We start from the raw sequence: 15,490 nt of genomic DNA, 5'->3' as shown, positions 1-15,490 counted from the left end.
GTACTGTATTGCTTTATTAAAAATCACTAAGAGAGTAGAGTTTATTCTCACACCAAAAAAGAAATGGTAATTATCTGATGTGATGGAGGTGTTAGCCAACACTATGGTGGTAATCATATTGCAATATATAAGTGTATCAAAAACACATTGTGCATCTTAATTTACACAATGTTGTATGTCAATTATATCTCATTAAAGTTGAAAATCAATAAAAAAGAAACATAATATCAACAGAAAATAAGGTCATAGGAATAAATATAAATAAAAGATGTGCAGGACAATTATGAGAAATTAATGAACATCATTAAAGACAGCCAAAGACCTGATAAAAGGAGAGTATGCCACATTCATGACAGGAATATTCAATACTGTAAGGATGACAATGTTAGCTTAATGCAATTTCACTTAAAATACCTGTGAAGTTTTCATGAAACTTGACAAGGTAATTCTCAGTGAAGCTCATATGGCAGAACATAGCACATGAACAGCTAAGGAAATTTTGAAGAAAAACAAGGCAGGGAAAGATATCTATTAGGTATTTCTTACACAAATTTTGTGACGAAAGACAGTGTGGATTGGTACAGGGATATACAAATTATCTATGCTTAAAAGGCTTTTTTCCCCTGAAAAACCGTCTGCTCACTGACTTCTTAAATTTTCTACTTTTCCTTTTTTTTCCATTTTAATTTTGTATTATAACTCTTTCCTCATGCACTCCTGTATTCATTCATTCAACAAATACTTATTGAGTTACTTATTGTGCAAAGGTCTATACCAAGTGCTATGGATTCAATTTAGTCTCTGTTTATTAAGTCCAACATCTGGGCTTCCTCAGAGTTTGTTTCTACTGATTGCTTTTTTTTTTTTTTTTTTTTTTTTTTTTACTGTTTATGGGTCATACTTTATTTCATTAAATGTCTTACCATTTTTTGTTCAAAATTGTTTTAAGGGGGGGATCAAGATGGCAGAGGAGCAGGAAGTGGAGCTTACTGCCTCCGACAAATACATAAAAAATACATCTACAAGTGGAATGATTTGTACAGAACATCTACTGAACGCTGGCAGAAGACCTCAAACTTCCAAAAGGGCAAGAAAACCTCCACGTAACTGGGTAGGACAAAAGAAAAAAGAAAAAGAGCGAAAGGAATCGGGACAGGACCTGTGCCCCAGGGATGGAGCTGTGAAGGAGGACAGGTTGCTGCACCCTGGAAAGTCCCCTCACTGGTGGGGAGATCAGCCTGGATGGAGGAGTGGCTTTGGAGCCTCAGAGGAGAGCGCAGCAACCAGTCTGCAGTAGGCAAAATGAAGAATGACATGCAGAAATGGTTGGTACTGCCACCCTGTGCTCCTCAGCCTCAGACGCTCAACCATTGGTGCAGGCAGGGGCTGGGTGCTGAAGCTCAGGCTTTGGAGCTCAGACCTGGGAGAGGACCACAGTTGGCTGTATGGACACAGCCTGAAGAGGCTGGAGTGTGGCAACTAAGGGTACATTCAGAAGAAGCTAGGGCCCGCCACAGAGGCAAGGCTCCATTGGGGGTGCGAGGGAGAGGGGTGGGAGTGGGACCTCCATAGGAGCCTCTTTCTCTGTGTGCACTCTCAGGCAACAGGACACCATCTACATGAGCTCTGGGGGTGGGTGCGAGCCATCAGTGCCATCCTGGGTTCCAGAGATGGGCATATGCTGCTGCCACCACTAAGAGTCCTGCAAGTAGGTGCCAATCACTACCCCCACTGTCCCATGAGTGCATGGACCGCTGCTGCTGCTATGAGACCCACAAGAAGACGCTAGTCACTGCCCTCACTGTCCTGGGAGTGTGTGAGCTGCCACCACCAAGAGACATGAGAACAGGTGCCAATCACTGCTCCTGCTGTTGTGGGAGTGCGCAGGCAGCCGCCTCCACTAAGAGATGTGGGCACAGGTGCAGGTTGCTGTACCTGCCATCCTGGGAGCATGCACAGGCCGCCACACCTGTACACCCCTATTTCAAGGGGATAACAGCCAGCACATGCTGAGGAAAGAGGCATAAAGCATCCAAACTAAAAGCAGCCCCTTGATTGTGGACAAGATGGCAAAGTAGAAGAAGTTGAGCTCACCCCCTCATGAAAACACCAAAATCACAACTAACTGCTAAACAACCACCGACAAAAAAGATTGGAACCTACCAAAAAAGATATTTTACATCCAAAGACAAAGAAGAAACCACAACCAGATGGTAGGAGGGGCACTTTCATGATATAATCAAATCCCATACCCACCGAGTGGGCGACCCACAAACTGGAAAATATATCACAGAGGTTCTCCCACAGGAGTGAGTTCTGAGCCACATCCCCATTTAGGCTAGAGCATTTGGCTTTGAAGGCCAGCGGGCCTTGAATGCAGGAGCTCCGCAGGACTGGGGGAAACAGAGACTCCACTCTTGGAAGGCGCACACAAGGTTTCACATGCACTGGGACCCACACAAAGCAGGAGCCAGGGCTAAACTCACCTGCAGGTCTTGGAGAGTGTCCTGGGGAAGCAGGGGTCAGCTGTGGCTCACTGTGGGGGCAAGAACACTGGTGACGGAGGTCCCAGGAAATACTGATGGGTGTGAGCGCTCCTGGAGGTCGCCATTTTGGCACCAAGACCTGGCCCCACCCAACAGCCTGCAGCTCCGGTGCTGGGACACCTCAGGCCAAACAACCAGCAGGGTGGGAACACAGCCCCACCCATCAGCAGACAGGCTGCCTAAGTTGTACTGAGCTCACAGCCACCTCTAAACACACCCCTTGACATGACCATGACCACCAGAGGGACAAGACCCAGCTCCACCTACCAGTGGGCAGGCATCGGTCCCTCCCACTAGGAAGCCTGCACAAGCCCCTGAACCAACCTCACCCAACAGGAGGCAAACACCAGAAGCAATAGGAACTACAACTCTGCAGCCAGTGGAAAGGAAACCACAAACACAGAAAGTTAGACAAAATGAAACGACAGAGACATTGTCCAGACAAATGTCTATGGTCCAGACAAAGGAACTAGATAAAATCCCAGAAGAACAATTAAGTGAAGTGGAGATAGGCAGTCTACCTGAAAAAGAATTCCGAGTAATAATAGTAAACATGATCCAAGATCTCGGAAAAAGAATGGAGGTACAAACCAAGAAGATACAAGATATGTTTAACAAAGAGCTAGAAGACTTAACAAACAGAGATGAACAATATAATAACCGAAATGAAAAATATACTACAGGGAATCAACAGCAGAATAAACGAGGCAGAAAAACGAATAAGTGAGTTGGAAGACAGAGTGGTGGAAATCACTGCTGCAGAACAGAATAAAGAAAAAGGAATGAAAAAAAAGATGAGGACAGTCTCAGAGACCTCTGGGATAACATTAAACACACCAACATTTGCATTACAGGCGTCCCAGAAGGAGAAGACAGAGAGGAAGGGCCTGAGAAAATATTTGAAGAGCTTACAGCTGAAAACTCCCCTAACATGGGAAAGGAAAGACTCACTCAAGTCCAGGAAGTGCAGAGTCCCAGGCAAGATAAACTCAAGGAGGAACATTCTAAGACATATTAATCAAACTAAAAAATATTAAAGACAAAGAGAAAATATTAAAAGCAACAAGGCAGAAGCAACAAACAACATACAACGGAATCCCCATTAGGATATCAGCTGATTTTTCAGTGGGAACTCAGTAGGCCAGAAGGGAGTGGCACCATATATTTAAAGTGATGAAAAGGAAAAACCTACAACCGAGAATACTTTACCCAGTGAGGCTTTCATTCAGATTTGACAGAAATTAAAAGCTTCATAGACAAGCAAAAGCTAAGAGAATTCAGCATCACCAAACCAGCCTTACAACAAATGCTAAAGGAACTTCTCTAGGTGGAAAAGAAAAGGCCACAATCAGAAACAAGAAAATTACGAATGGGAAAGCTAAAGGTAGGAAAGACTCCACACACAAATATGATATCAAAACCAGCAATCGTGAGAAGAGGACAGTACAAATGCAGGATATTGGAAATGCCTTTGAAATTAAGAGAGCAGCAACTTGAAATAATCTTGTATATATGTAGACTGCTGTATCAAAACTTCATGGGAACTGCACACCAAAAATCTACAACAGATACAAACACAAAAAAGAAAAAGCAGTCCAAACACAATACTAGAAATAGTCATCAAATCCCAAGAGAAGAGAACAAAAGAGGAAGCAAAGAAAAAAGACCTACAAAAACAAATCCAAAATTAACAAAATGGCAATAAGAACATACATATGGATAATTACCTAAAATATAAATGGATCAAATGCTCCAACCAAGAGACACAGGCTTGCTGAATGGATACAAAAACAAGACCCGTATATATGCTGTCTAAAAGAGACCCACTTCAGATCTAGGGACACATACAGATTGAAAGTGAGGGGATGGAAAAAGATACTCCATGCAAATGTAAATCAAAAGAAATCAGGAGTAGCAATACTCATATCAGACAAAATAGACTTTAAAATAAAGACTGTTACAAGGGACAAGGAAGGACACTACAAAATGATCAAGAGATCAATACAAGAAGCAAATATAACAATTGTAAATATATATGCACCCAAAATAGGAGCACCTCAATATATAAGGCAAATGCTAACAGCCATGAAAGGAGAAATCAACAGTAACACAATAATAGTAGAGTACTTTAACACCCACTGACATCAATGGACAGCTCTTCCAGACAGAAAAATCAACAGGGAACATATTAGATCAGATGGACTTAATTGATATTTATAGAACATTCCATCCAAAAGCAACAGAATACACATTCTTCTTAAGTGCAAATGGAACATTCTCCAGGATAGATCACATGCTGAGCCACAAAGTGAGCCTCGGTAAATTTAAGTAAATTGAAATCACATCAAGCATCTTTTCCAACCACAGCACTATGTGATTAGAAATCAACTACAAGCAAAAAAGAAAACAACACAAGCACATGGAGGTCAAACAATATGTTACTAAACAACCAATAGATCACTGAATAAATCAAAGAGGAAACTAAAAAATACCTAGAGACAAATGACAATGAAAACATGACAATCTAAAACTATGGGATGCAGCAAAAACAGTTCTAAGAGGGAAGTTTATAGCAATACAATCTTACATCAGGAAAGAAGAAAAATCCCCAATAAATAACCTAACCTTACACCTAAAGTAACTAGAGAAAGAAGAACAAACAAAACACAAAGTTAGTAGAAGGAAAGAAATCATTAAAGATCAGAGCAGAAATAAATGAAATAGAGAAGAAAAAAACAATAGAAAAGATCAATGAAACTAAAAAGCTGGTTCTTCGAAGAGATAAACAAAATTGACTCATGAAGAAAAAAAGGGAGGGCTCAAATCAATAAAATCAGAAATGAAAAAGAAGTTACAACAGACACCACAGAAATACAAAGGACCATAAGAGACTACAAGCAACTATACATCAACAAAATGGACAACCTAGAAGAAATGGACAAATTCTTAGAAAGGTACAATCTTCCAAGACTGAACCAAGAGGAAATAGAAAATATGAACAAACCAATTACAAGTACTGAAATTGAAACTGTGATTTAAAAACTTCCAACAAACAAAAGTCCAGGATCAGATGGCTTCTCAGGCAAATTCTATCAAACATTCAGAGAAGAGTTAACATTGCAGAGGAAGGAACACTCCCAAACTCATTCTATGAGGCCACTGCCACCCTGATACTGAAACCAAAGATACCACAAAAAAAGAAAATTACAGGCCAATATCACTGATGAACATAGATGCAAAAATCCTCAACAAAATACTAACAAACGAAATCCTAACTGAATACATTAAAAGGATCATACACCATGATCAAGTGGGATTTATCCCAGGGATGCAAGGATTCTTCAATATCTGTAAATCAATAAATATGATACACCACATTAACAAATTGAAGAATAAAATCCGTATGCAGAAAAAGCTTTTGATAAAATTCAACAACGATTTATGATAAAAACTCTCCGGAAAGTGGGCATAGAGGGAACTTACCTCAACATAAAAAAAGCCATATATGAAAAACCCACAGCTAACATCATTCTCCATGGTGAAAAACCGAAACAGGAACAAGACAAAGATATCCACTCTGACCACTTTTATTCAACATAGTTTTGGAAGTCCTAGACACAGCAATCAGAGAAGAAAAAGAAACAAAAGGAATCCAAATTGGAAAAGAAGAATAAGACTGCCACTCTTTGCAGATAACATGATAGTACACATAGAAAGTCCTAATATGTTACCAGAAAACTACTAGAGCTCATCAATAAATTCGGTAAAGTTTCAGGATACAAAATTAATACACAGAAACCTTGTGCATTTGGGGTTAATATATACACCACTATATATAAAATATGTAATCAACAAGGATGTACTGTATAGCACAGGGGACTCTACTCAATATTCTGTAATAACCTATATGGGAAAAGAATTTGAAAAAGAATGGATATATGTATGTTTATAATTGAATCACTTTCCTGTACACCTGAAACTAACACAACATTGTAAATCAACTATACTCCAATATAAAATAAAAATTAAATATAATTAAAAAAACAAAATTTTGATGAAAAACTGCATTTAAGTAATATGTTTAAATATTATAAATATTTAATAAATGTGTAAATGTTAAATATATTATTTAATATATTTAAATATAATGTGGCAACTCTGTAAATCACTCTTCTCCAAGGTTTGTTGTTGCTATTTGTTGCTTGTTTGGTAACTTTTGAACTCATTCTGTAAAGTCTATATTCCTTGTTGTGTGCAGCCACTGAAATCTCTTTTCAGTTACCTAAACAGTCATCTACAGATTGGATAAAGATTTTTAATCCTAGAACCAGTATATCTTGGAATCTCTTTGGGTGGGGGTTCTGTATGTGTGTCAGGGAACCCCTTGAATGCTCAGCTAGGCATTTTACAACTCAGCTTTAGCCTCCACTGCTTGCATGCATAGAGCCTCCAGATCAGCCAGACGTGAGAATTTAGGTGACCATCTCAGATATTTCCTAAGAATGCACACAGTCCTGGGCATGCACACAGTAGTATACACAGTCCCAGAAAGATTTTCGAGCTTTTCAAATCTCCTATGGATAGCTTATTCTCCAGAATTTCCTTTTTAGCTTTTTGGTTGGCTTATTGTTTGCTCCAGCAGTTATTTACCTTCTCAGGCAGCCAAAATCTTAAACAACTGCCTCTAATAGTTTTCCACAAAGCACCCTGGGGAAAAGGCTTTTTCACAAAGAGTGAGCTTCCAGTCAGGTCAAATAAAGACAGGTTTACACAAGAGGTCTTCCAAGGAACCATGAGTCAAATAATGATAGTTATCTGGGATTGGGATTTTGAAGGACCTCCAATCCTGTTCTTTACTCTCTGCTGGCTCCTGGAGCTGTTGATTTTCACCAGGATTATGGGCTGTGGTTTTCAAGGCTACTGTGGAGCTGGGTGGTGGGGCAGATGGGAAAAGGGCAAGTTAAAACACTACGAAGAACTTCCCCGGTAGTCCAGTATGTAAGACTTCACGCTCCCAACGCAGGGGGCCTGGGTTCAATCCCTGGTCGGAGAACTAGATCCCACATGCATGCCGCAACTAGGAGTTCCCATGCCACAACTAAGAAGTCCACCTGCCACAACTAAACAGGCCGCAACAAGATCCCACATGCTGCAACTAAGACCCAGTGCAGCCAAAATAAATAAATATTAAAAGAACCCCAACAACACTATAGAACTTTCTGTTCTTACATGAAATTCAGTTGTTTTTCTTGAAACCCTCCCCAGATTGCTGCATTTGGTTAATTTACAGAAGTCTGATAAAGACAAAGCAATAAAGGAAACTGAGAAGGAATGGCTGGAAAAATGTTAGGAAGAAAATCATGCAAGAATGATGTCAGAGAAATCATGAGAAGACAATTTCGACATGGAGAGAGTAGTGAATAATATTTAACTACTGTTGTAAAGGTTATGTAAGTTGAGGACTTAAAAATGCCTACTCAATTTACTGTCATGGTGGGGTAGGGAGAGGGGAGTCACTGTAACATTGTGAAAACTGTTTTGGTGGAATAATTTGATAGCAGCCAGATAGGCATGGTTTGAGGAGTGAGTGAATGGGTAGTGGAACAGCTCTATGTGTTTGTTTCCCCAAGGTTCTGTATCCTTTATTTCTCATTCCTTATTTCTTTCCTTGGAAGTCTCTTCAGCTCAAATCCTGATATACGGTGCTGATCCTTCCCTTGTCTTAGATATTCAAATGATTGTGGGACAGCTTGTCTTCTAAGAGCCTTGAATCAGAATACCTGAAAGTACACCTATTTTCTTTCTTTTAAAGGTGATCTTGCTGGCCTGCAGGATGGAGTCATGTTTGGTTCTTTCCTTTACCTCTGAAGTAGATGTCTATAGGATTATCTGCCTAATACCCTTGTCCTAAAAACTGACCCCCATATCATATCCAATTGTGGGAGCCTTTTTCTTGAAGCTATGTGACCCAGCCCTCTGGCCATAGTTGATGGGAACAACTTGGGTAAGGAAACCAGCTGAATCAAAGTCCTTCTCTGGAAATTCTGGAACAAGAATGAGAATCATTTTTCCCTCTGCATGCCTCAACTAAAGGATGCAAAGTTTGAGTCCTACTGGCAAACTTGCTTACTGCCTTAAAAACTTGAAAAGATGAAAATGGTCTTTGGAGAAAGAAAATATTGAAGAAAGTCCAAACAGCTTTTAAGTTTCTGGTTCCAGCTATGTCTCAGGTACACCTGTATTCCTATCCTTTGGTACTAGCATATATCCCATGATCCCAATGACATTCCTATTTTTACTTTAGCTCTTTTGAGATGGGTGTCTTTCACTTATCCTCATCCACATAAACTCACTGGTCAAGTCCTATCTACAACCTCTTTGCTCTGTGCAGACTTGACTGGAGAGTTTATTCCATTATATTTAAAATAACTACTGATAGGGAAGGACTTTTCCCATTTTGTTATTTAATTTCTGTATGTCTTAAAGCCTTTTTCCCCCTTATAGCTTTTTTCCTCCTAATTTCCTCCATTACTGCCTTCTTTTGTGTTTAGTTGATATTTTGTAGTGAAACGTCTGAATTTCCATTGTGTATATTCTATAGTTATTTTCTTTGTAGTTACTATGGGGATTACATATAACATCCTAAATTATAATAATCTGATTTGAATGGATACCAAGTTAACTTAAATTGCATACAAAACTCTACTCCTATAAGTTGTGTTCCTGTCCCCCAACTTTATGTTATTGAGGTCACAAATTACATCTTTATATACTGTGTACCTACTAACAGATTTAGAATTATTTTCTATGCATTTGTCTTTTAATTCCTGTTGAAAATAAAAAGTGTAGTAAAATATTATAATAATAATTGTTTTTATATTTGTCCATGTATTAATCTTTATTGGAGATCTTTACATTCTTCATATGGGTTCAAGTTGCTATCTAGGATCCTTTCATATCAACCTGTAGGACTCCCTTTAGCATTACTTTTAGGGAAGGTAATGAACTCCCTCAGCTTTTATTTAGCTAGGAATGTCTAAATTTCTGCCTCATTTTTGAGGGAAAGTTTTGCTGGATATAGAATTCTCCATTGACATTCTTTTTTCTTTCAGCACTTTAAATATGTCATTTTATTGCCTCAGGCCTCCAAGGTTTCTTCTACTAGAAGCTTGCTGATAATATTATTGAGGATACCTTGTATATGATAAGTTGCTTTTCTCTTGCTGCTTTCAAGATGCTTTTTTCAAGCTGAAAAGCTTTTGATAGTTTGATTATAATTTGTCCTAGCATGGGTCTCTCCCCTGGTTGATTGTATTTGGAGTTCACTGAGGTTGGATTTGTAGATCCATCTCTTTCCTCAAATTTGGGAAGTTTCCGGTCATTATTTCTTCAAATAGTCTCTCTGTCTCTTTCTCACTTATCCTTCTGAGACTCCCATAGTTGTTGGTATGCTTGAGAGTGTCCCATAAGTCCTTTAGGCCCATTTCACTTAATCTTTTTTCCTTTTGCTCCTCAGACTCAATGATTTTAAATGTTGTATCTTAAAGTTTGCTGATTCTTTTTTTCTGTCTGCTAAATGTAAGTGGGAGCCACCCTAGTTTTCTGGAACAAAAGTGGAGTAGAACACTTATCTAAGGTGTTCACCTCTTGATAGTTACTGTTGTTATTAAATGGATCTTTGACAAGAGATAGTAATCAAAGCCAAAGGATAAGGCCTGAAAAAAAAGCTGAGAAATGGGGAGTAACAAGGTTTCAGTGAAAAAAAGGTCTTTACTAGAAATGAGGCAGGGCTCAAAGGGGGAACACCAAGCTCTTTGGCTAGGAATTATCAGCTGGCCTAGGTAACCTGATCAGAATATACACAGGGCACAGGATGCATTTTGGTGAATAGTGGAGTTTCTTCATTTTTCTGAAATTTTGTGGTAATCTCTTCATATTCCTTTCACTCTTAGTAAATTTAAATAGCTTTAAAATGCAAAAATTGCCTCCATTATATCTGAAACCCTGGTGGAAAAGGCAGGGTACATGACAACTAAGGAAAATTCTGATAAAATTTGCTATGAATTAACCTCCTACTGTGTTTCCTAAATGGCAAGAGGGATGGGGATGGAGGATGTTTGTATCCCCATGATGTAACACCACAATTCCTATTAATATGGTATGGTTTCATTATTTAGTTATAAGTGACTTATCACAAATATAAACTGTACCTACCTCAAAGAATTATGGTGAGGCTTAAATTAGTAAATGTAGGTTAACTTAGGATAGTGCATGGCCCACAGTAAGCATTCAGTAAATATTAGCTATTATTGTTTTTATTGGGATGCACATCACTATCCTTAGCAAGTTAACAATATACATTGATAGGTCAACTGAAGTTACTCTTATCTAATATTATATTAATATTGAATATCCTTTATCCATTAGGAATGAAGATTTGAAAGTGGTCTATGCATCTTTTGGGTTTGATCAGTTTGGAACTTTTTCAGGGTGGGGGAGGGAGAACAAAATCATCTTTCTGGTAAACAACTGTCAGCTTTGGTATTCAGCTTTAGAGCTACCCTGGTAGTATGGCTTTGAGTCCTTCAGTACCAACTGGAAGACTGGGATCTCTGATGGTGATGTTAGAGAGAAGCTGACAATTGCTCCTTTTGGCTGCCAACATTACAAAAACAAAGCACAAGGGCTTCCCTGGTGGCGCAGTGGTTGAGAATCTGCCTGCCAATGCAGGGAACACGGGTTCGAGCCCTGGTCTGGGAAGATCCCACATGCCGCGGAGCAACTAGGCCCGTGAGCCACAACTACTGAGCCTGCGCGTCTGGAGCCTGTGCTCCGCAACAAGAGAGGCCACGACAGTGAGAGGCCCGCACACCGCGATGAGGAGTGGCCCCCGCTTGCCGCAACTAGAGAAAGCCCTCGCACAGAAACGAAGGCCCAACACAGCCAAAATAAATAAATAAATTTAAAAAAAAAAACAAAAAAAACAAAGCACAAGATGATCCATCAATGGATAATCAATGTTATAATATTTTCAAGCAACTTACCAACTGGAAACCTTACTGAAACCTCTCTGTTTTATAGGAGTTCCATGAAGAAATAAATTCTATTACAATTTCTGAGGGTCCTCTGCCTAATTTAGGAATAGGATATACCAGGAACAATAGAAATTGGGATGCCCAGAGATCAGTACTTTCAGAGTTAGTCACATTAGGATAAATTGAGTTTAGAAAAAGGAAACTCATGCTGATATTATAGTTTTTAAAGACATCATTTTTCTATATTATAAATTTTTGAATGGACTTTTAGATTCAATTTAGGCTTTTGATTTATCTTCTTTGGAAGACTCACAGTAAAATGAATCTAGTGGCTTCTAAATTAAAAAAAAAATCACCCATCAAACCTAAATTTCACGTGAAGTACTTTGTCTGATATAGGAGGGAATTCTTCTGAGATGTGACACGTCTATGTATAAAAATAAAGGATTATATAAGTTCCTGTGTTGGTTAATTTTAATAATAGCACTAATAATAATAAACTGTTTTCCTTAAAATCTTATGAAAAGAACAATGACTTTTTAACTTTTTGCTAAGTAGTTATTAATTACTGATTATTAATTTGCATATTAACACAATTCCAAGCTAAATATCCATACTGTACTATTTACCCAGGCTTAATTCTTGTTTTTTCTAAAAAGACACTGTCTTCACAAAGAAAGTAATTCAAATTAACCAGCCATGCCCTACAAATGTAAATAGAAGTGATACTGAATAAGTATTGATTAAAATAAAAAGCACTTTAAAAAAAACAGCATTAAATCTTACCAACTCCAGAGGTTATTGATTCTGCATCAATGTCACTAGCTCTCTTTCTTGCCACTTCAGCTAGTGCCAATTCGCCCTTATCTAGTGCAAGGTAATGGATGTCCTTTGGAAATAAAGCAAAATAAAAGATTAATCCAAAATGTATCTTAGTCAAGTTACAAAGGAGATTTTGAAAGAAAGAACTTACTGTTCTTTCAAAACAGTAACAAAAATAGATTACAAAACAGACATGGCTGATGAATATTCTTTTTTGTATTTTAATTTTCTCAGTTTTCTAGTACAAGCAAATTTTCTTGAATTGGAAATCATAGCTATAACTAGTGGCAATTATTTAAATAAATTATTTTAAGCCTTTAGGCAAAAAGACAAGCTTTTAAATCCAATGTTTGATATACTTAGTTTTGTCAGGGAATAAAAATCTTAGTGGCTATTTTCTTTAATGAAATTTTACTATCTGAGATAGCTTCTTCAAAATTCAATTGTTCATTATGATAAGCATTTTATAAGGAATATTATTACACAAATTTGTCTCTGATATTTATGTGTCTGGCACATATTACTTTGTTAATATTATTAACACTACTATTATCTTGAACTCATTCAGTCAACAAATAATCAGTGCCTATTAAGTTGTGAAAAGAGAGATCAATTACAATACCATTTCTCAACAAGCTTTCAGCCCAGTAGGGAGAAAGACAACTGTAAACAACAGTTAGTAACATAGTGTAATAGGTTTTATGGCAGAGTTAAGAATGGTGTAGAACCAAAGAGGAGGAAATGATCCTTGATCTGCATCTTGAAGGATAAATAAGAGTTATAGTAGAAGGGAAAATGGAGAAAAGGCAACAGAAAATAAATGATATCTGGTACACATATGTAGAGAAGCTTGAGAAAACACAGTTCTATCAGGCAACGACAGGTCTTTCAATATGGAAGGAATGTTGGATGTGTGGGAGAATGCAGTGGAAAATAATTCTAAAGAAGTAGACAGAGCCACAAAAAAGGACTTTGAACTCTTTTTGGTACACAGGGTGACTGTTGGAATGAGAATTTTATTGCAATAAAAATGAAAAAAGAACATGAACAACAAGTTTTCAATGATGAAATATAAATGGCCTATAATCATGAAAAGGTATTTCACTGTCCTAATGTTCAAAGTTGAAAAAATGTAATTTCAAACTGGACAAATTTTTTAAAGTTCTTACTTACTGGTTGCAAAGTTTGGGGGAAAACAGGCACTTATTACATTTACTGGGAATACAGACTTTACAGAGCAGGGGTCAGTAAACTATGGCCTATAGGCCAAATATAGCCTGCCTTTTGTACAGCCCTTGTGTAAAGAATGGTGTTTATCTAGCATAATGCCCTCCAGGTCCATTCATGTTGCTGCAAATGGCAAAATTTCACTCTTACTTATGGCTGAGTAGTATTCCATTGTGTGTGTGTGTGTGTGTGTGTGTGTGTGTATACCACAATCTTTTTTTTTTTGGCTGCGTTGGGTCTTCGCTGCTGCGCGTGGGCTTTCTCTAGTTGCAGCGAGCGGGGGCTACTCTGTGTTGCAGTGCATCGGCTTCTCATTGCGGTGGCTTCTCTTATTGTGGAGCATGGGCTTCAGTAGTTGTGGCTCGAGGGCTCTAGAGCACAGATCTCAGTAGTTGTGGCACACGGGCTTAGTTGCTCTGCAGCATGTGGGATCTCCCCGGACCAGGGCTCGAACCCATGTCCCCTGCATTGGCAGGCAGATTCTTAACCACTGGACCACCAGGGACGCCTGATATATACCACAATCTTCTTTATCCAGTCATCTGTTGATGGACACTTAGGTTGCTTCCATATCTTGGCAAATGTAAATAATGTTGCTATGAACACTGGGGTGCATGTATCTCTTCGAATTAGTGCTTTTGTTTTTTCACATATACACTCAGGCGTGGAATTGCTGGGTCATATGGTAGTTCTACTTTTAGTTTTTTGAGAAACCTCCATACTGTTTTCCACAGTGGCTGCACCAGTCTACATTCTTACCAACAGTGTATGAAGGTTCCCTTTTTTCTACATCCTCGCCAACATTTGTCATTTGTGTTCTCTTTGATGACAGCCATTCTGACAGGTGTGAGGTGATATCTCATGGTTTTGATTTGCATTTCCCTGATGATTAGTGATGATAAGCATCTTTTCATGTGCCTGTTAGCCATCTGCATTTCCTCTTTGGAAAAATGTCTATTCAGTTCTTCTGCCCATTTTGTTGATCAGGTTGTTTGTTTTTTGATGTTTAGTTGTATGAACTATTTATATATTTTGGATATTGACCCCTTATCAGTCATATCATTTGCAAGTATTTTCTCCCATTCAGTAGGTTTTTTTGTTTTGTCATTATGCTAAGTGAAATAAGTCAGACAGAGAAAGACAAGTACTGTATGATATCACTTACATGTGGAATCTAAAAAATACAACAAACTAGTGAATATAACAGAAAAGAAGCAGACTCACAGATATAAGGAGCAAACCAGTGGAGAGGGAAGAAAGAGCATTATAGGCATAAGGGATTAAGAGGTACAAACTATTAGGTATAAATTAAGCTACAAGGATATATTGTATAACACAGGGCATATAGCAAATATTTTATAACTATAAATGGAGTATAACCTTTAAAAATTGTGAATTGCTATATTGTACACCTGTATATATAATACTGTACATCAACTGTACTTCAATTTTAAAAGAAAATGGTGTTTACATTTTTAAATGGTTGGAAGAACTGTGCTCAACCACTCAACTCTGAATGGCTTTGGAATTACCTTATGCTGAAGACTTGAAAGTGTTTCAATCTGAAACTATTATAAGCAAAACAGTACTTATATGTGAAACTTATATTGTGATAAAGTCATTTCAGTGAGAACTAACACTGTTTGACTTGCAAGTAATAGGCTGTGTTATAGGCTGTGTTATACACTTCCTGCACTGTCAAAAGTTAAAAAAAGAAGTGAGATCTCCATTCCTATACAAATTCCCAGCAATATATTTCAGCCCACAGCAGCATTTTTCAACCTTGATACAAGTGCAAAGGTAATGTCCATATTCCAAAGTCTATTTAATGTTGCAATTATGGAACTTTAATAGGAAGTA

At 38.1% G+C, this 15,490-nt stretch overlaps 1 protein-coding gene across 22 annotated transcripts in view; it reads right to left on the bottom strand.

Annotated features, from left to right (window-relative positions):
• WDPCP (WD repeat containing planar cell polarity effector) overlaps positions 1 to 15,490 on the bottom strand; it is a 418,073-nt gene that overhangs the window by 145,754 nt on the left and 256,829 nt on the right. For 20 of the 22 annotated variants that reach the window (XM_082358112.1, XM_082358113.1, XM_082358114.1 and 17 more), the window contains one exon: positions 12,368 to 12,470. In XM_082358112.1, coding sequence (XP_082214238.1) covers positions 12,368 to 12,470 — 103 coding nt within the window. Of the gene's footprint in view, positions 1 to 6,122; positions 6,158 to 11,523; positions 12,009 to 12,367; positions 12,471 to 15,490 lie in introns of those variants that run through there. The other 2 variants (XM_082358101.1, XM_082358098.1) reach the window with 2 other exon arrangements.

This window comes from Balaenoptera borealis (genome assembly GCF_965194805.1).
Source record: "Balaenoptera borealis genome assembly, chromosome: 15".
NCBI classification, from domain to species: domain Eukaryota; kingdom Metazoa; phylum Chordata; class Mammalia; order Artiodactyla; family Balaenopteridae; genus Balaenoptera; species Balaenoptera borealis.
Note: the sequence above shows the minus strand (reverse complement) of the source record. Positions and strands in the feature narration are given on the sequence as shown.